The sequence below is a fragment of the Pecten maximus genome, chromosome 7 (assembly GCF_902652985.1).
Source record: "Pecten maximus chromosome 7, xPecMax1.1, whole genome shotgun sequence".
Taxonomy (NCBI): Eukaryota; Metazoa; Mollusca; class Bivalvia; order Pectinida; family Pectinidae; genus Pecten; species Pecten maximus.
Window position 1 is genome coordinate 7,313,040 of NC_047021.1, and position 21,171 is coordinate 7,334,210.

The 21,171-nt window shown below is 36.7% G+C and overlaps 1 protein-coding gene across 1 annotated transcript in view; it reads left to right on the top strand.

Annotated features, from left to right (window-relative positions):
* Positions 1-21,171, top strand: part of LOC117331472 (scm-like with four MBT domains protein 1) — a 32,565-nt gene that overhangs the window by 2,014 nt on the left and 9,380 nt on the right. The window contains exons 2-15 of the mRNA XM_033890199.1: positions 3,796-4,766; positions 6,469-6,566; positions 7,283-7,523; positions 7,802-7,890; positions 8,889-9,129; positions 9,761-9,858; positions 10,137-10,392; positions 10,625-10,707; positions 11,370-11,653; positions 11,942-12,000; positions 13,560-13,797; positions 14,125-14,300; positions 14,652-15,103; positions 16,036-16,194. Of these exons, the coding sequence (XP_033746090.1) occupies positions 3,848-4,766; positions 6,469-6,566; positions 7,283-7,523; positions 7,802-7,890; positions 8,889-9,129; positions 9,761-9,858; positions 10,137-10,392; positions 10,625-10,707; positions 11,370-11,653; positions 11,942-12,000; positions 13,560-13,797; positions 14,125-14,300; positions 14,652-15,103; positions 16,036-16,194 (3,393 nt within the window). The 5' untranslated portion in view covers positions 3,796-3,847. The remainder of the gene's footprint in view (positions 1-3,795; positions 4,767-6,468; positions 6,567-7,282; positions 7,524-7,801; positions 7,891-8,888; positions 9,130-9,760; positions 9,859-10,136; positions 10,393-10,624; positions 10,708-11,369; positions 11,654-11,941; positions 12,001-13,559; positions 13,798-14,124; positions 14,301-14,651; positions 15,104-16,035; positions 16,195-21,171) is intronic.

Consider the following 21,171-nt stretch of genomic DNA (forward strand, 5'->3'; position numbering starts at 1 on the left):
ACATTCTTTTTGCAGACATGTAAGTATAAGGTAAGTATAGAGTATATATCAATTATGTTGTTACACAACACATTGTTTAACTGCAAAGCCAAACTTTGACAAGCAAATACTTAAAACTTAAACAAACACAATATGAGTAGAATTCAATGATTGTTTCATTACAAAAACATCGTGCATCTAAACTATCTCTGAATACCTATTGATCTGTTCAGTGAACGAAATCACTGAATCGTTAAACTGGTAACGGGTATTTCCAGTCTCTAAAAATAGAACATTAGACATTTCCAAAGTAGAACATTAGAGAGTTCCAGGATGACCAAATTGGCGATAACATGGATAAAAAAGTAGTGATTAAGAACTTTTGTATATTATTATATCATATATGGCGAATGGCGGTATGTGAGCTGGTGGCAAACTTATCGCAAGAATGATATAGTGAGGAAATCTGTTTTAGGGCTTATAGTTGCAATTGGCTGCAGGCGAGGATGGTGGTATTATCAGGTGGCAATAGGTCGAGGGATCCGGAGCACTGTATATTGTATTCATCCACAAAAACAAAGATTATAGTGTATTGGTATCTCATTCATGAGGAACATTTTTAATACGAGGATAACTTATCAATCATCAGCCCTCATATGTATACAATGTATAAGAGAATTAGGCTCAGTACATGTTCTTTGAATTACAACTCATAATTAATTATTTTCTGTTTAGATAGATTGAAATGAGTTTTTTCTTATTTTTATACAAGGCTGTAGATAGCTTAATACCTAATTATATATGTTTAGGTTGTCTTTCATAAATGGGTTTTAAGTAAATAATGGATGTTTTATATATTGTTATTATATGTACCCCTGTCATAAATCTATTGGCTCTTGCATTGTCCTCAGAGCTGTACACCTGACCTGCTGGTGGGTTCTGCATGTTTTTGTGTGCAGCTGGGTCTCCCTGTGTACCATTGTGATTTAATATAGAAATGCTATGTTGACATCTAGAACTATCTAATAGCTATATATAGGCCAATAAATTTGTCAAAATTGAGTCATTTTAAGTTAAGCAGGAAATCTGCCTGCATAGTCACTTGTTTGGTAAGTATAATTACCCTAGACAATTTTTGCTATTGAAATTTGACTATAAACACTGGATATGGATGACAACAATTAAATGTGCTTTATATTTATTTCAAAGTAGAAGAGTAAGTTACCAGATCTGCATAATACGCTAATATTGTATTTGCCTTTTTACCATATATGAAAGTTTAAAAAAATCCCATTAGCATTCATCCTATATATCATGTGTATATAGAAGCTAAGGATTCATCAGTTGAAGTTTGAATATTAGGTTTCCAAAAGCAAAATGCCCTATATAGTAATATTTCTGTTTTTTTTTTTTTTTTTGCAAAAATTATATTTGATTATACATGGCCTCCAATAAAGATGAAGAATCAGATTTATGTAAATTGCTAACTCAGTGTGTTAAAAAATTAATTAAGGAATATTTAGTTTGGTTTGACTAGTTGGTATAAATTACTTGAGTATGAAATATTATATTAAGATTATTCTGTTTTTAAATACACAGCAAATAATATTCATGGAGTATGTTTAATTTGAATGTACTACATTATGTACATGTATAATTATGACCAGTCATGCACAGTTTATGATAGTGAAATTACAAAGCAAGCTCAAACATGATATTAAGCTTGGCGTGTGTATTATCACTAATTATCAATACAGGTTATGATAGTGTGTAAGCACTATGACACTTGATGAGGTCATTACTAAGATTAAAATACTTGACTGTTATAATGTCAGTAATGTGCTTTACACAGGTAATGGAGAGAGATATACGTATACAATATGATATATATATATAGGACACATTAACGAGGTGTAGGGTGGTATATATTGTATACACTAGACATGGACAACTGTATGTTTGTGCTTGACTTGCCAAGAATTACAAAACCACTGTGATCAGTATGTAATATATATATGCATTCATTACATAACTTAGAACAAATTAGCATGCTGTCTTTTATGTATGTACAATTACTACAAATATGCATAGAAACAACATTTACACATATGCCTTATCCACATCACTTTAAAAACAATATTGTTCTAAGCATGGATATTTAATTAAGGTATTTTAAGTCCATATTGTGGGTTTCCAGTGCAATTTTGTGATGTATATATACATGTGTATATGCAAAAGTATAAGGAATAAATTCATAGTCAGGGCTTTATAAATCCAGACAATTTTCACTTCTAGTTTTTGGTAAATTCACTTATACTAACAATATTTATAGAAGTTAACCTTTTAATAACCTGTATTTTCTCCATTTTTACTCTAGATATTCTGTCATTCTTTAGAATCAGATAAAAAAAAAGATATCCCCAGAGATCTAGATTAGAAAATACTAAAAATAGCCATGAGAATTTTGTAAACACTCCTTTATCTCTTTATTCTCAGGAGTGTCTTATTCTTTTGCTGTACTCAAAGGTCGCACGTAGGAAAACAGGGGACCACGATAACTTCCATATTTAATCCAAATATACTACATTTATATACAAGTATGCACACTGGCACGTAGTGTGAACCACAAGTGTGTTGGTGAAATGAACCACAATACATGTACAATACAAGGAGCTTATTCTACAAGGATTTACTCCTCTTTAGGCTCCTGGTACCTCTACAATATTTTATAGTTCATTTTATTTTTTATACTTTGCTTTGATAGATAAATCACAATAGATGCAACATTTTTCATAAGAATTCTTTTCATTGAAATATTTTTTTCCAGAATGTATAAACTTCATAAAAATAAATAAAATATGTCTAGATGTAAAAACAACTACTGGAGTTGAGGTTTGAAACTTGTTCAACAAACATGCAACCTTCATAAAATCAAATACATTGAAGATAGATTATGATTAGATAAGAAAAATATGTATTCAAACAATTGATCCTGTGAGACAAATTAAAGGTGCATGCAACATGTCCATTAAAACCCTAGTCAGAAATAACTATTCAACTGACCCTAGCCTATAGCATATGGATGCATTTAAGATGTTTATCCAATAAATAAATAAATGAAATGGATTAACATTTATTCGTTGTATATGATTTATTTGTTTGCAAACTTGTGCAAATTTCAGATTGAACGGAATTTTATAAAAAAAAAATTGTGGTAGCATGCATCTGCATCTTATACATCTTTGGCCCCCGGTGAAAATCACGAGGTCGCTATTTAGTGAAAGTATGATTCTCACCGAGGGTCAAGAATGCCCTTCATAATACCAATAGTCTAGAAACTGGGAAGGTTTCTGAATATATTGGCTAGTAGCATGCTGAGATCAAGTGGCAGTGTTGCCGAAATTGAAATAAATGACGCTGATCATGGACATGGTCATCATGAAATGAAATGAATGACCTTGATTTATGTTTTAGGTCACAAGTTGATTTATGTTTTAGGTCACAAGGTTAAAATCCTTTGAAATCTTTCAGAAACAGTAGGATAAGGTTAATCTTCCAACAAAGATCATATTGGTGCATAATAAGATGATATATTAAATTATGTTATTAATGTGAATTTGAACACCTTTGAAATCCCCAGAACAATGTGTAGATGAATAACTGGCGATTATATATAATGCAGGTCTATTGGGCTTCTTGCATTTGAAAAAATAATTTGTGGTCATGGGGACCTTTTTATTAACGACCAAGATAAATTTGATATTTCCTGATGAGGATCCCCATAATGAGTTATGTAACAGTTTTGTTGTGTTTCAGGAACAAGAACAAATGTAGCTGTTGATGCTAGCTACACCTGACCAGACTTAAAATGCAGAACCATCCAGGTCAGCATGCCAGTCGTCCAGGGTCCAGTCCAATACAACTTCCAAATTCTCCACTTTTGTCACCAAATCCAGGAGTGGCAAATTTCTATCAACAACTGTCACCAGGTGGGACTATGAGGGGCCCTATGACTGTCCAATCACCAATCCCTGGGGGACAGATTCCTCATCTGGTTCCTAGTGGGGCCTTTCGCCAGCCCATGGGACAGCCAGTGCAGCAGATTATTAGTCCCACCACACCCATTTCCATGGGAATGCCTCTTAACTCCAACATCTTTCATGTGACAACTATGGCTGGACCAACTCCAGTGTTTGCAGCATCTCAGCAGGGCATGACACAATTTCAGCCAATTTTTCTCAATGGCCAACAAGCAGCCATCATAAACTCTGTCCCAGGTAGCCCTGGAGGTATTGGTATCCTGGGAGGCACACAGAACAGTGGCATTCCTACAGGACTGTTTACAGCAGGCCCTCCACCAGGGGGACACAACCCTGTACAAACACTGCAGCATCAACCCATTCAATATTTAAATGCACCAATTTCACCTGCCAGTCATGGTCCCCCGTCCAGGCCAGGGTCCTTTCCGGGGACCGATACAGATATGCCAACAGACCTTAGTAAAAAGACTCCATCAGCATCCAAAAGTAATACTCCAGACCTGCCACCTGTATTAGTCCCAGTCACTAGCTCTAGTTCAAAACCAAATACTCCTGTTCCTGTTACTGACAAACCGATTGTAGAAACCAGTAAAAAGGATCCTAACAGTAGGGAAAAGTCAGTAGAAGAAAGCACCAAAAAGTCAGACTCCAATATTACCAGCAACACAGAAGAAACAAAGGGAGATCAATCTAGTCCACAAAATAGCTCCAAATATGATAATATTGACACAGCTGATTATACAGAAGGTGAGATTTGTTTCCTTTATACACCTAGCCTGTACTTCATGAAAATTAATGTTATTTATAATGTTGAATTCAGAGTCAGTGATCTTATTTTACTTATCTTTCAAATTCTTTCTTGTTCACTAATTATGTATCAAAGATTTGATTATGTAATTTCCATTAAATGGAATTTAAACCTTATATATATGTATATAAATTTATATATTTACATTCTGAGTGTTGATTCTTTATATGAAGTGGAACATGACTAGTGAAAATAAACATTTGACCATGTAAACACTATGAATACAGTAAGAAAACATTGTTTCACATGCTGATTTTCCACACAATATACATCCGTTTAATATTGATCGATACGCCAGAAAAATAGTCCCCATCTTGGTTCTGTAAATTGTTTTCTTTGCCAACTATTTGAATTCACATAAAATAAATCTTAATTTAAAGGGACATCACGGTAAACCAATTTTTATTTTGTATTTTTTCATATTATTGGGTATATCTTTAAAACAAATATCCTTATGAACAGTAACCATTCGAATTTGATGATATATGTACATAAAAAACATAAATTATTAATTATAAAAAGGTTATCACAATTCGTTGATCAATAGTCTGAATATGCTAATTTTGTGACATATACGATAAACGCATGCGCACAACAAACTAAAACACATGGAAACAAAAATGGCTTCCAATGTGAATCGACTGCGGTTGGAAACGATAACAGCTTCCGCAATGAAGAGAATAATGGGAAAATGGATCAAACATAATCCTAGAATTAAACTGGGGAAGCAGTACAATACAGTTCAAACATGAAAACAGCAGTAATACGGACTCTGCTCGTATTCTGCTTGATTGCTGGATAGTAGGTCATGACAATCTCGGTAATACACAAACTCAGTAATAGTTACATAAACTCAGTAATATTTATACAGTCTGTACCAGAACATCGCTACTGTCACTATACTATATGTACAGTGTTTACACTTATTTACACATAAATATGTGTGCCGGAATATATACAGAACGTGTTATTTAACATTTAAACCACTGTATAATATCGTTATCCCAGATGGAATATTTCGCCTTGTAAACTATCGAGTGTTTGTGTTGCCGCGATTTCAAAACAGTCACGTGATGATCTAAAAATAATTTCCGCGCTAAATTTAGAGGGGGATTCCCAACTAAATCAAGTGGTCAAGCTGGACATAGGGATCGACTGTAAACATTTGGACAGCACAGAAACATAACTGGAAAGGAACAAAACACGTATATTCAATGAAAATTACAACTTTTTTACCGTGATGTCCCTTTAAGACAAATTATTGTATTTTATATTGTTTGATGTCTTTTTGTTTTTAAAAAACGAAAAACAAAACAAAATTAGAAACTGAAGAAGGACACGGTAAACGACGGCATGGTGCATTGATGGGATCACCAACTGTCCCATTAAATTTAGCATATCTGTTCATATATATAGATATCAAAAGTTTTAAGATTTAAAAAAGACCCCATTCTTTATGCTTTTATTCCAAATCATCCTAAATATAAAAATCATTCAATTCCTATATGATCAGCTTAAAAACTTTAACCAAGCTTCACCGTTTGACTTACCCAATACATGTATTTTTAAGTCTTTGTTATCTTTGCTAAATGCGGAAACAATAGATTTTAAACTACAACACTGACGATTTATTTGTTACAGATGGGGTTCCAGTAGAGTATGCTGAGCCCGAGTTTGTATGGGAGGAGTACCTTCAGGAGACAGGGGCTTCTGCAGTTCCCCCTACAGCATTTAAACATGTAAGAAAACGTCAGTGTGATGTGTTCACATATTAGCCGTCTACCGATGAAACTAGGGGGGCTAGAAGTTTCCTCTCTGTCTGTCTTGTACATGTTTGTTAGGACTCTAGCGGCTTCATCCCTTGAGGAATTTTTATCAAACTTCACACAATAATAAAGGACAATAATATTCTCAGACAAGTTCGAATTTCATGGTTTTTGGGTCAAGGTCACTGTTAGTATTTGTAGTGAGGGTCAGTATTGTATTGCTTTAGCAATACCCAGTATGTTTGTTTATGTTACAAGACGGTCATGCCTAGTAATAGGCCCACCCCTATCTATAGCAGTCGTACAAGAAGGTCATGCTTGGTAATAGGCCCACCCCTATCTATAGTAATTTATCAGAAACACCAACAAAGGCATTTTAACTGACCTTTTGTAAGTCCATCCCTCTACTGCAGGAGAAAATATGGTACAATATAGCATTTCTTTATCCCAATCTTCTTGATCATGTTGACTTATTTCTTTCACAATATCTACGATGTACCTCTACATTAATTTTGTTTTTTTCAGTTGTCCCATTTTATAAAAACATTCTCGACTGAGCATCTTTATGTTGCAAGTTGTTTATTGCTGTAGTTTTACCATTGATGCAAATGTAATGTCAGTTATATTAGTTACAATGTAATCAAATAATGACAAAATTTATATTATATAATTGATCAAATTAATTACAGGTGGAATGTAGTCTTGAGAGTGGTTTTGTGAAAGGCATGAAGCTGGAGGTTCCTAACAAGTGTCACACAGACACCTACTGGGTAGCCTCAGTCATCATGACATGTGGTCCATTACTACGGCTACGGTACGATGGGTACGAGGAGGACACAACAGCAGACTTTTGGTGTGACCTTATGACCTCTGAAATCCATCCCATTGGCTGGTGTGCACAGAACAATCAGATATTGCAACCTCCAGAAGGTAGGGAACTGTTGACTAAAATAGGATGTATACAGACTATCAAATCTGTTTTTAAACAATGCTCTTTTACTGTTTACATGGATGTTTTTTCCTGAAATGTCTTGATTGAGAAATCTATGTAGTGATATATATGTAATAATTAAGCTCATGAGATAATCATGATACAACTTTATAAGTATTTAAACATTTCTTAGCCAAATTTGCTATATTGAATCACTTTAATTTTAGCAAACTTGTTTAAGTATACAATACTAACTATTGTATTGTTAATCTTTCAGCCATTAAAGATAAGTTTGAAGATTGGAGGGAGTTTTTGGTCAAATCACTAACTGGGGCCAGAACAGCCCCTTCCTACCTTCTTGATAAGGTATGTACATGTATATAGTGGAACCCAGGTACACCAGTTGTGTCCAATCCTATTAAGTAGCTGAATTTGATTAATTGTAGTAAAGCTGCAGTGAATTGACATTTTTGTTAGAAAAAAGGTGTGTCCCCCATAACACTAAACGACAGCTTAATTGATGTTGACTGAAACTCTACTATATTTTTATTACCGGGTATATAAATGCTAAAAAGTGAATATATTTATCATTAATAGTGAAAAAAAATTGGTTAGAACTAGGACAATAGGTGTATGTAGAATCTCTGTAATTGAGGATTTTTGTTGTGTTTGTTAAAAGTTGTAATATAAATATGATGATCTGTATATAATTAGTCTGCAATTCCTAGTGATGAATCATCTACCAAGTAATTTAATTGGTGAAAGGGAATTTTTCATTTACTAAAAAGAGCTATTGCCTTCTAATCTCATTTATAGTCCCTGTTTTGACACTTCTCAGAACCACATCCAATACTGAGCCTTGAACATTGAAGAGTTTGTGAATATATGATTAGTTTGTGAATTTGGTTGTGTAGTATACATAATTGGACCATTTCATGTTTTAGAATATAAATATATGATTAGTTTGTGAATTTGGTTGTGTAGTATACATAATTGGACCATTTCATGTTTTAGAATATAAATATATGATTAGTTTGTGAATTTGGTTGTGTAGTATACATAATTGGACCATTTCATGCTTTAGAATATAAATATATGATTAGTTTGTGAATTTGGTTGTGTAGTATACATAATTGGACCATTTCATGTTTTAGAATATAAATATATGATTAGTTTGTGAATTTGGTTGTGTAGTATACATAATTGGACCATTTCATGTTTTAGAATATAAATATATGATTAGTTTGTGAATTTGGTTGTGTAGTATACATAATTGGACCATTTCATGTTTTAGAATATAAATATATGATTAGTTTGTGAATTTGGTTGTGTAGTATACATAATTAGACCATTTCATGTTTTAGATGACTGGCATTACCCCTATTGACCAACTAAAGCAAGGCATGAGGCTGGAGCTACAACATCCTATCAACCCCATGGAGATTTGGCTGGTCAAAATTATAGAAAATGTGGGTGGCCGACTGTATCTGAGGTTTGAGGGAGCTGACACTGCTGCTAATGACTTCTGGCTCTTTTACCTTAACCACAGATTACATCCCATTGGCTGGGCTAAATCAAACGCCTACAGATATAATCCACCTAAAGGTAACACACTTAGCTAACAGTGAATTCTTAAAGGTACAAAGCATCTGAGTGATTGATGAAGCAGGCTGGCAATGGCCAAGTTAACAAATATAAAATGACTGCATGTCGAGAGAACAGGATGCATGTCGAGAGAACAGGATGCATGTCGAGAGAACAGGATGCATGTCGAGAGAACAGGATGCATGTCGAGAGAACATGATGATATATGCATCAACAATACCTGTAAACCCATTCTACTCCAGTAACATTGGTTCATAATTATAAGACGTACAATACACATAGTAAGCAACAATTGGAATATACCCCAGGTAATTGTCTTAGCCGTTAGGTAAAAAATGAAGTTAGTATGATAATGGCATGTATAATCTAATTCCTCATTAAATATATTGTATCTGATATTGTGATGTGCCGTTCATTAGCACATACTCAGACATGGTGAGCATCTTGAAACACGTCCAGTATGCCCTCATTTAGAATCTCTAGACTTGCTTGATAAAATAATGGTTACTTTCTTGTTATTGTTACCTACCACACTAAAGTTATGTTTTAAGATATATCTTTTCAGCTTCTGCAGCTATAAAGTAGTTATAAAAAAGACATTAAAAATAATTATAAAGTCATCTTTTTACAGAACTCTTCAGTGAACATTCTGAACAGGAATGGATGCAGATTCTGGAAAAAGCTTTACAAGAGTCGGAGAATATGATACTACCACTGGCCATATTTAAGGTAAATAGAATACAAAGACATCTTTAGATTATACAAAAGTAAAGAAAAGTACAACATACATTCAGTTGTAGAAATAATTTGAAATAAAACAAAATACTGTCTTCAATTGTTTCAAAGGAAGAGTTCTTGCCAGTACAATCATTCTCATTTATGTATTAAATATTTTTGTTCATATTTGTAGAATAATGTAAGGAGAGGGGAGGACACACAGTATTACATCCATACTTTAATTGATTATTGAAATTCCTGTTTTATTTATATAAATTTCCTGATTTTAGGACCAGGTAGAAATCGTCCATCATAGTTTCCAGAAAGGATGGAAACTTGAAGCTTTGAACCCGATCACACGTAACCAGATTTGTCCTGCTACAGTGGTAGACATCCTTGACAAGAAGTACTTCCTAGTTGAACTAGATGACCTACAGTCTACAGATCCACATTTCCGTATACGGTTCTCATGCTACTCTGATTCCAAATGTATATTTCCTGTCAATTGGTGTCACTACAAGGGACTTAAACTTACTGCTCCTAAAGGTAACAGAATCAAACCAATGGCACAAAATTACAATTTTTTTATCAATCAAAAATTATTTCGGCTATAATGATAATCCTGAATCAAGTATATTATGTTATTTTAATGTTATTTTATATATTACATGTATAAATTGATCCATTATTCACTTTCATTTAAAACAAATATTAATGATGATAGCTTCTTAAACATGTCAGCATATCATTTAGTTCTCAACAACTTCTCAAAATACAGGTTGGCCTAAGGTGGATTTTAAATGGAATGAGTATCTGGAATACATTCGTGGAAAGGCTGCTCCAGAATCCTGTTTTAATCTGGTAAATATTTTCTGAATTTCTCTATTTTTAGGTCACCTGAGACCAAAATTGTGAATTTCATGACCCTGGGGTATCACGTTTCCCCCTGCGGAGGGGGTAAACTTTACTAGAGTTTACAAAGAGAATTCATATTTTTGAGCATTAAGAGTTATCAGTATGGGATACCTGTTGTAAACCACATGTATATTGGCACTGACTGACCCCCAGTTGCTTAAGAGCGGGGCCTAAAAGGGTCAAATTAATAGAAATTTTAAGAAACTTTCTTCTCAAAATCCAAATAAGCTAGAATCAAATACTCTTGATATATGGAAGGGTCTTAAGATGCTTTACCAATAATGGTGAATTTCATGACCCTGGGGTCTCAGGTTTGCCCCTGGGGAGGGGGTAATTTTTACTATAGCTTATATAGGGAAATCATATTTTTGACTGTCATTTATCTCCTTCTCCCTTTTCATCAAATATGTGATTGAAGATTATTCCAAGAATGATTTATTGGGAGATGGTAGGAAATTTTTAAGACACCCCATTATCTTTTAAAATCACACAAAAAAAATATAAAAAAAACGATGTTAGTTATTTTATCACATTTGTAACATCTCTGATCTTCTAACACAGCCATATCCCTGTGGAAAATTCCTAATATTAAATCTTATTCTTCTCAGGACAAACCAGATCATCAGTTTGAACGAGGAATGAAGTTAGAAGCTGTCAATCCTGAAAACCCAAATCTTATATGTGCTGCAACGATCACGAAGATATTGGAGCCACTGGTTTGGATTCACCTAGATAACAGTGCACGAGTAGTGGCCAGTCATATAGAACATGTTGATTCACACAACCTGTTTCCTGTTGGCTGGTGTGAGAGTAATGGCTACCAACTAAAGCCACCAAGGAAAACTGGACTTAAGGGACGTCCACAGAAACGTGTTGCTGTAGTTCCCCCAGGGTAAATAGGCTTTGTACTTATTTGTGATGCATATTTATGGTCTGTCTAAGAAAAAAATGAAATTTATTTGATAACAAATTCTGGTAAATTGGGAATTTAAAGTTTTGATGTTTTCATAAAATCGAGTAAATTGTTTTAGGTATGATAACAAGTTTGTGAAGACAATTGTTTGGAATAGATTTTCAGACTCCCTCCACTAAATGTCATTTTCTTATCACTTAACAGACTTAAACTTAAAACGCAATCAGTATTCATGTTAGACACCCACTTTTTCTTGACACTTGACAGGCTTCCAGACAACCTCACTGATGAAGCTTACACACAGCTAAAGAATGGGGATAGTGCAGGTAAGGACATAAGGAATGAGGGTAGTGCAGGTAAGATCATAACGAATGGAGATAGTGCAGGTAAGGACATAAGGAATGGAGATAATGCAGGTAAGGTCATAAGGAATGGAGATAATGCAGGTAAGGTCATAAGGAATGGAGATAATGCAGGTCAGGACATAAGGAATGGAGATAATGCAGGTCAGGACATAAGGAGTGGGGATAGTGCAGGTAAGGACATAAAGAATGGAGATAATGCAGGTAAGGACATAAGGAATGGAGATAATGCAGGTAAGGTCATAAGGAATGGAGATAATGCAGGTCAGGACATAAGGAATGGAGATAATGCAGGTAAAGTCATAAGGAATGGAGATAATGCAGGTAAGGACATAAAGAATGAGAGTAGTGCAGGTAAGGACATAAGGAATGGAGATAATGCAGGTCAGGACATAAGGAATGGGGATAGTGCAGGTAAGGTCATGAGCAATGGAGATAATGCAGGTCAGGACATAAGGAATGGAGATAGTGCAGGTAAGGACATAAGGAATAGAGATAGTGCAGGTAAGCACATAAGGAATGAAGATAGTTCAGATAAGTACATAAGGAATGGGGAAAGTGTAGGTAAGCACCTATGGGGAAAAATCTGGTAACAACATAACGAAACGGGATAATGCAGACAGACAAAAGGAATCTGGATTGGGAAGGTAAGGACATAAGGAATGGAGATATTGCAGGTAGTACATCAGAGATAGTACAGGTAGTACATCAGAGATAGTACAGGTAGTACATCAGAGATAGTACAGATAGTACATCAGATGGTACAGGTAGTACATCAGAGATAGTACAGGTAGTACATCAGAGATAGTACAGATAGTACATCAGATGGTACAGGTAGTACATCAGAGATAGTACAGATAGTACATCAGATGGTACAGGTAGTACATCAGAGATAGTACAGGTAGTACATCAGAGATAGTACAGGTAGTACATCAGAGATAGTACAGGTAGTACATCAGAGATAGTACAGGTAGTACATCAGAGATAGTACAGGTAGTACATCAGAGATAGTACAGGTAGTACATCAGAGATAGTACAGGTAGTACATCAGAGATAGTACAGGTAGTACATCAGATGGTACAGGTAGTACATCAGAGATAGTACAGATAGTACATCAGATGGTACAGGTAGTACATCAGAGATAGTACAGGTAGTACATCAGAGATAGTACAGGTAGTACATCAGATGGTACAGGTAGTACATCAGAGATAGTACAGATAGTACATCAGAGATAGTACAGGTAGTACATCAGAGATAGTACAGGTAGTACATCAGAGATAGTACAGGTAGTACATCAGAGATAGTACAGGTAGTACATCAGAGATAGTACAGGTAGTACAGATAGTACATCAGAGATAGTACAGGTAGTACATCAGAATAGACATGCACAATAGGATTTGGAGTGATGTGGACTGGGGTGGGACTAGGGGGACCAAAGAACAAAAATTGTGAAAAATCTTTTGAATGTTTAAAATTATTTCTATCCCTGAGTTGATGACCTAGATTTTGTGGTCTGTTGACAGGAAATGCTTGGTGTCCAAAGATCTATTACAATCATCAGTGTTTTTCTGGCCCCTACCTCAGTAAGGGTCGCATAGCTCTACTCCCCAAGTGTGTTGGCCCAGGCCCTATCTCCCTGGTGATGAAGGAGGTGCTTTCCATGCTGATCAATGTTGCCTACAAGTCTTGTCGAGTCCTGAGAGAGCTCCAGGTAGAGGGCAAAATCAACCCCAACATGATGCAGCAATCACTCAAAGCCAAGTAAGTAGGACAATATTTCAAGTGGAAAGTATATGAAAGAATTAAATCATTGCTCTATTTCTCAGGTTCTCTGATAATAAGTACACTGTTATAACAGAGAGTATTATAAATTTATTTCATTGCTTCTGCTAGGAGTCGATTTCAGGACCTCTGTCTTTCTAGTCTTACATTAAACTGATCGAGCTAAAGAGAAGCTCTCTCTAGCCGAGTGTTAATTGCAGCTAGTATATGTATTGGGGCTACATTGACAACATGAGCCTTATAAAAGACTAGTGATATAATGAAGTAGGTCAATTCTTTTACCACAGTATTTTGCTGATATTACAGGTATAAGGGAAAGAGTTATCGTGCTATGGTAGAGATCTGTCGGACCACAGACCAACTGGAGGATTTCTGTCGGTCCGTTTGTATCAAACTGGAATGCTGCCCAAACCTCATCAGTCCAAATTTTGTCAATGGCAGCTGTCCTGAATCATGTGCCCAACTCACCAAGACCAAATACAGTAAGGCTTTAGAATCATATGTGTAAATCAGTTTAAAAGTATGTAGCATAGAGGTCCATCTGATACAGTAGATTTGAATGAAGATGAATTCATACACTTTATGTTTTGTGGATCTGAACTTCAATTAGACCGAACTGTGAAAATACTTGAATTTTTTTAAATTAAAAAATGGGCTCCCGTACAGTTGTTATAATATAAATCAAAGCTGCATTATTAAGTTGACAGCAGAAAGTAAGCTTCATTCAGTTATAGTTTATGTTATGGGAAGTATGTTCAATGTCACTTTCATTGTTGACAGCGCAAACTAAGTTCACTTTTAGATATATACTGAGGTTGATGTTATTGTTGTAGCTTACTATTATGGAAAGAAGAAGAAGAAGCTAGGGCGACCACCTGGCGGGCACACAAACTTGGAACATGGTCCAAAAAAACCTGGAAAACGTGGCAGAAGAAGAAAGATAAGACTGTTGCATTTAAATGAGGCTCCATTAGGTTTGCTGCCAAGTTTAGATAAAGAGGAGGAGAATGGTGAGGAAGACAAAGATAGCGTAGCTAGTGATACCCGCACTGTTGACAGCAGTGGTACAAATGACTCAACTGAGAAAATAATCAAACGCAAATCAGGAAAGTATAATAATAAAAGGAAATATACTCATCATCTTCCCCCACCATCAGAGATTAAAACAAGAGGTGCTAAAATGCCAAAATACAGTTTTGAGCGAAGAACTCATAAGAAGATTCTCATAACTCCAGGATCATCACCCGTAAAATCCCTTAATCATGGCAAGGGACAAAGCTCGAAGGTAAGAACTGGATCACCTATACTAAATAGTATAATAAATAATGCATAGTAAGATTGGCTGAGAGGTTTCTCCCTTCTCACTGCATTTTAATTATCCATAAAGGAAAAGTCTAGTTGGTGAAAACATTACCATTTTTGTACACATATAAAAGTTCTGGCATCAGTCACCAGTGTACTAGTATTCTCGTATAGTGATTTTAGTTCGTCAACTAACTGGTTCTGTCTTGACTTTTATGGCAGGCTACAGACCTAGATCAATGAAATGACAACACAGCTGATAAAGTTCAATATTTTATTATGTTCAGAATGTACACACAATGCTAAAGTAACCCAACCGTGCGTTCGGCCTATATCTTGTATGCAAAATATCCACCCCTGCCCCTCTGGGGGGATAAATGTACACAAAAATACCACGACTATAACATGCCTACAACGGGAAAAGACCAACCGAAATAACAATTGAATAACTGACTATATCATTCCTGTTATTGAGAGAAAATACCACCCAACCAGGGATAATATACTACATACCTGACTATGAAAGAGTAAGACGAGCCTGCCAGCTACATGTAAGCCTCTGCCAGACTGTTGTATAATATGTCGTATGAAATGCACAGTATGTGCAGTATTTCCTAAGACTCTAGATAGACCGATACCTGAGCGAAGAGTAGTGTACAGGTAAGGTGATTATAAATAAACAGATACCACGAATATACAACCGGAGATTCCCCAACGAGAATACCCCAGATAACCAATATGGACTGATGAACACAACAACAAGCACTCTGGTTTACAGGATGTAAATATGGAATTATGCACAACATTTAATGTTCAAAAACCCAAATCTTTTACACACACAAGTAACAGCTGTATTATGGTAATTGCTGAAAGTTATAAAATGTTCTACCTTGGTCTTTCTCTTTCTACATCTAGCTGATACATTCCCACAGTAGAGTGATGAAGGAAGAAAAGAAGGAACCTAAAGAAATCCTGCATTTGGAATCCAACCCACTGAATTGGTCTGTGACGGAGGTGGTGAAATTTATCAAAACCACTGACTGTGCTCATCTATGTCGACTTTTCAAAGATCAGGTATATTTATTTGTAATTTTCTCTGTGGGATTCAGCTCTTACTTACCTGAAATGATCCTGAGATGGTCCTGACCATGGTAGCCATCCTGAAAAAGATGTTTTAAACTTCTCAAGTTCCATGAGTACCATTGAGCATAAAATTGGTAGGGATTTTAAGGGAGGGGAGCCAACAAAATGTTGATATTTTTCAGCCTTGGAGAAAAATTTGACATGAGAATTATGGCTGCAATATTGTGTAACAGTATTGTGCAATCATGGTTTAAGTGGAAAACATCTTTTTTAAACTTCTTCTCAAGTTCCACCTGTGGGATTCAGCTCTAACTTACCTGAAATGATCCTGAGATGGTCCTGACCAAGTGTTGTTAATTTTTTGGGTTGGTCAGAAATCAAAGATGGTCACCATGACCAACAGTACCATTATATGAGTATGTATACTACAGTAGTACAGGGGTCTTTTAGAGTCAGATGACAGTTAAGACCCATGGGCCTCTATTTTAATTAACTTTTGTGTAATCTACAGCCTATTTTGCATAAGATAACATACTTACCGGGTATTATGTATCTTTTTAAATTGGTAGATTCATAGTTCTGGAATAGATTCTAGTTACTGTTCTGGTTTTGAATCTGCTTGTTATATCTTGTTAAATCTGTGAGACGATATTAATGTATGACTTGTTGTTACCATTAATTTTACTCCCAACTCAAAATCTCAGCATAAAAATATTTTTGATACCAAATTTCTGGAGTGATTGCCATTTGAACTCCCTCAACAGATTCACAAAATAAATACCAGTATGGGTGAAAAGTAAACACCAATCTCCTGATTAACCCTGTACCATCCAACATCAATCTCCTCATTAACCCTGTACCATCCAACATCTCCTCATTAACCCTGTACCATCCAACATCAATCTCCTCATTAACCCTGTACCATCCAACATCTCCTCATTAACCCTGTACCATCCAACATCAATCTCCTCATTAACCCTGTACCATCCAACATCTCCTCATTAACCTTGTACCATCCAACATCAATCTCCTCATTAACCCTGTACCATCCAACATCAATCTCCTCATTAACCCTGTACCATCCAACATCTACTTTAACCTGTCATCCAACATTCCGATCATTAACCCTGTATCGCAACATGTCCTCATTAAACCATGTCCAACCAAACATCTCCATCATAACCATGTACCATCCAACATCTCATTAACCCGACCATCCAAAAAATCGTCTATTACCTGTACCATCAAATTCTGATGAACCTGGTACCATCTAACATAACTCCATCATGTAACTGTACCATCTAACATCAATCTCTCAGTTAACCTGGACATCAACTCAAATATCCTATAAGCCCTGTACCATCCAAATCAATTCGCCATAAACTGGTACCATCCAACATATCATTAACCCTGTCATTAACCAATGCATTAACCATGCCATACATAATCTCTCATTAACCTGTACCATCCAAACATATCTCATTAACCTGTACATCCAACATCTCTCATTAACCTCTGTACCATCCAAATCAATCTCCTCATTAACCTGTACCATCCAACATCATTCTCATTAACCTGTACCATCCAACATCTCCTCATTAACCCTGTACCATCCACATCATCTCCTCATTAACCCTGTACCATCCAACATCAATCTCCTCATTAACCCTGTACCATCCAACATCAATCTCCTCATTAACCCTGTACCATCCAACATCTCCTCATTAACCCTGTACCATCCAACATCAATCTCCTCATTAACCCTGTACCATCCAACATCAATCTCCTCATTAACCCTGTACCATCCAACATCAATCTCCTCATTAACCCTGTACCATCCAACATCTCCTCATTAACCCTGTACCATCCAACATCTCCTCATTAACCCTGTACCATCCAACATCAATCTCCTCATTAACCCTGTACCATCCAACATCAATCTCCTCATTAACCCTGTACCATCCAACATCAATCTCCTCATTAACCCTGTACCATCCAACAATCTCCTCATTAACCCTGTACCATCCAACATCAATCTCCTCATTAACCCTGTACCATCCAACATCAATCTCCTCATTAACCCTGTACCATCCAACATCTCCTCATTAACCCTGTACCATCCAACATCTCCTCATTAACCCTGTACCATCCAACATCATCCCCTCATTAACCCTGTACCATCCAACATCAATCTCCTCATTAACCCTGTACCATCCAACATCCATCCCCATTAACCCTGTACCATCCAACATCAATCTCCTCATTAACCCTGTACCATCCAACATCAATCTCCTCATTAACCCTGTACCATCCAACATCAATCTCATTAACCCTGTACCATCCAACATCAATCTCCTCATTAACCCTGTACCATCCAACATCTCCTCATTAACCCTGTACCATCCAACATCTCATTAACCCTGTACCATCCAACATCAATCTCCTCATTAACCCTGTACCATCCAACAATCTCCTCATTAACCCTGTACCATCCAATATCTCCTCATTAACCCTGTACCATCCAACATCTCCTCATTAACCCTGTACCATCCAACATCAATCTCCTCATTAACCCTGTACCATCCAACATCAATCTCCTCATTAACCCTGTACCATCCAACATCAATCTCCTCATTAACCCTGTACCATCCAACATCAATCTCCTCATTAACCCTGTACCATCCAACATCTCATTAACCCTGTACCATCCAACATCTCCTCATTAACCCTGTACCATCCAACATCTCCTCATTAACCCTGTACCATCCAACATCTCCTCATTAACCCTGTACCATCCAACATCAATCTCCTCATTAACCCTGTACCATCCAACATCTCCTCATTAACCCTGTACCATCCAACATCAATCTCCTCATTAACCCTGTACCATCCAACATCTCCTCATTAACCCTGTACCATCCAATATCAGTCTCCTCATTAACCCTGTACCATCCAACATCTCCTCATTAACCCTGTACCATCCAACATCAATCTCCTCATTAACCCTGTACCATCCAACATCAATCTCCTCATTAACCCTGTACCATCCAACATCTCCTCATTAACCCTGTACCATCCAACATCTCCTCATTAACCCTGTACCATCCAACATCTCCTCATTAACCCTGTACCATCCAACATCTCCTCATTAACCCTGTACCATCCAATATCTCCTCATTAACCCTGTACCATCCAACATCTCCTCATTAACCCTGTACCATCCAACATCTCCTCATTAACCCTGTACCATCCAACATCAATCTCCTCATTAACCCTGTACCATCCAAATCATCTCCTCATTAACCCTGTACCATCCAAATCAATCTCCTCATTAACCCTGTACCATCCACATCATCTCCTCATTAACCCTGTACCATCCAACATCTCCTCATTAACCCTGTACCATCCAACATCTCCTCATTAACCCTGTACCATCCAACATCTCCTCATTAACCCTGTACCATCCAACATCAATCTCCTCATTAACCCTGTACCATCCAACATCAATCTCCTCATTAACCCTGTACCATCCAATCAATCTCCTCATTAACCCTGTACCATCCAACATCAATCTCCTCATTAACCCTGTACCAATCCAACATCTCCTCATTAACCCTGTACCATCCAACATCAATCTCCTCATTAACCCTGTACCATCCACATCAATCTCCTCATTAACCTTGTACCATCCAACATCAATCTCCTCATTAACCCTGTACCATCCAACATCTCCTCATTAACCCCTGTTACCATCCAACATCATCCTCATTAACCCTGTACCATCAACTCAATCTCCTCATTAACCCTGTACCATCCATAGCATCTCCTCAGTAACCCTGTACCATCCATATCAATTCCTCATTAACCCTGTACCATCCAAGATCTCCTCATTAACCTGTACCATCCAACATCTCCTCATTAACCCTGTACCATCCAATATCAATCTCTCATTAACCTGTACCATCCAACATCATCCTCATTAATCCCTGTACCATCCAACATCAATCTCCTCATTAACCCTGTACCATCCAACATCAATCTCCTCATTAACCCTGTACCATCCAATATCAATCTCCTCATTAACCCTGTACCATCCAACATCTCCTCATTAACCCTGTACCATCCAACATCTCCTCATTAACCCTGTACCATCGAATATCTCCTCATTAACCCTGTACCATCCAACATCTCCTCATTAACCCTGTACCATCCAACATCAATCTCCTCATTAACCCTGTACCATCCAACATCTCTTCATTAACCCTGTACCATCCAACATCTCCTCATTAACCCTGTACCATCCAACATCTCCTCATTAACCCTGTACCATCCAATATCTCCTCATTAACCCTGTACCATCCAACATCTCATTAACCCTGTACCATCCAACATCTCCTCATTAACCCTGTACCATCCAATATCTCCTCATTAACCCTGTACCATCCAACATCAATCTCCTCATTAACCCTGTACCATCCAACATCTCATTAACCCTGTACCATCCAATATCAATCTCCTCATTAACCCTGTACCATCCAATATCAATCTCCTCATTAACCCTGTACCATCCAACATCTCATTAACCCTGTACCATCCAACATCTCCTCATTAACCCTGTACCATCCAATATCATCTCATTACCCTGTACCATCCAATCATCTCCTCATTAACCCTGTACAATCCAACATCTCCTCATTAACCCTGTACCATCCAAACATCTCCTCATTAACCCTGTACCATCGAATATCTCCTCATTAACCCTGTACCATCCAACATCTCCTCATTAACCCTGTACCATCCAACATCTCTTCATTAACCCTGTACCATCCAACATCTCCTCATTATCCCTGTACCATCCAACATCTCCTCATTATCCCTGTACCATCCAACATCTCCTCATTAACCCTGTACCATCCAATATCTCCTCATTATCCCTGTACCATCCAACATCTCCTCATTAATCCCTGT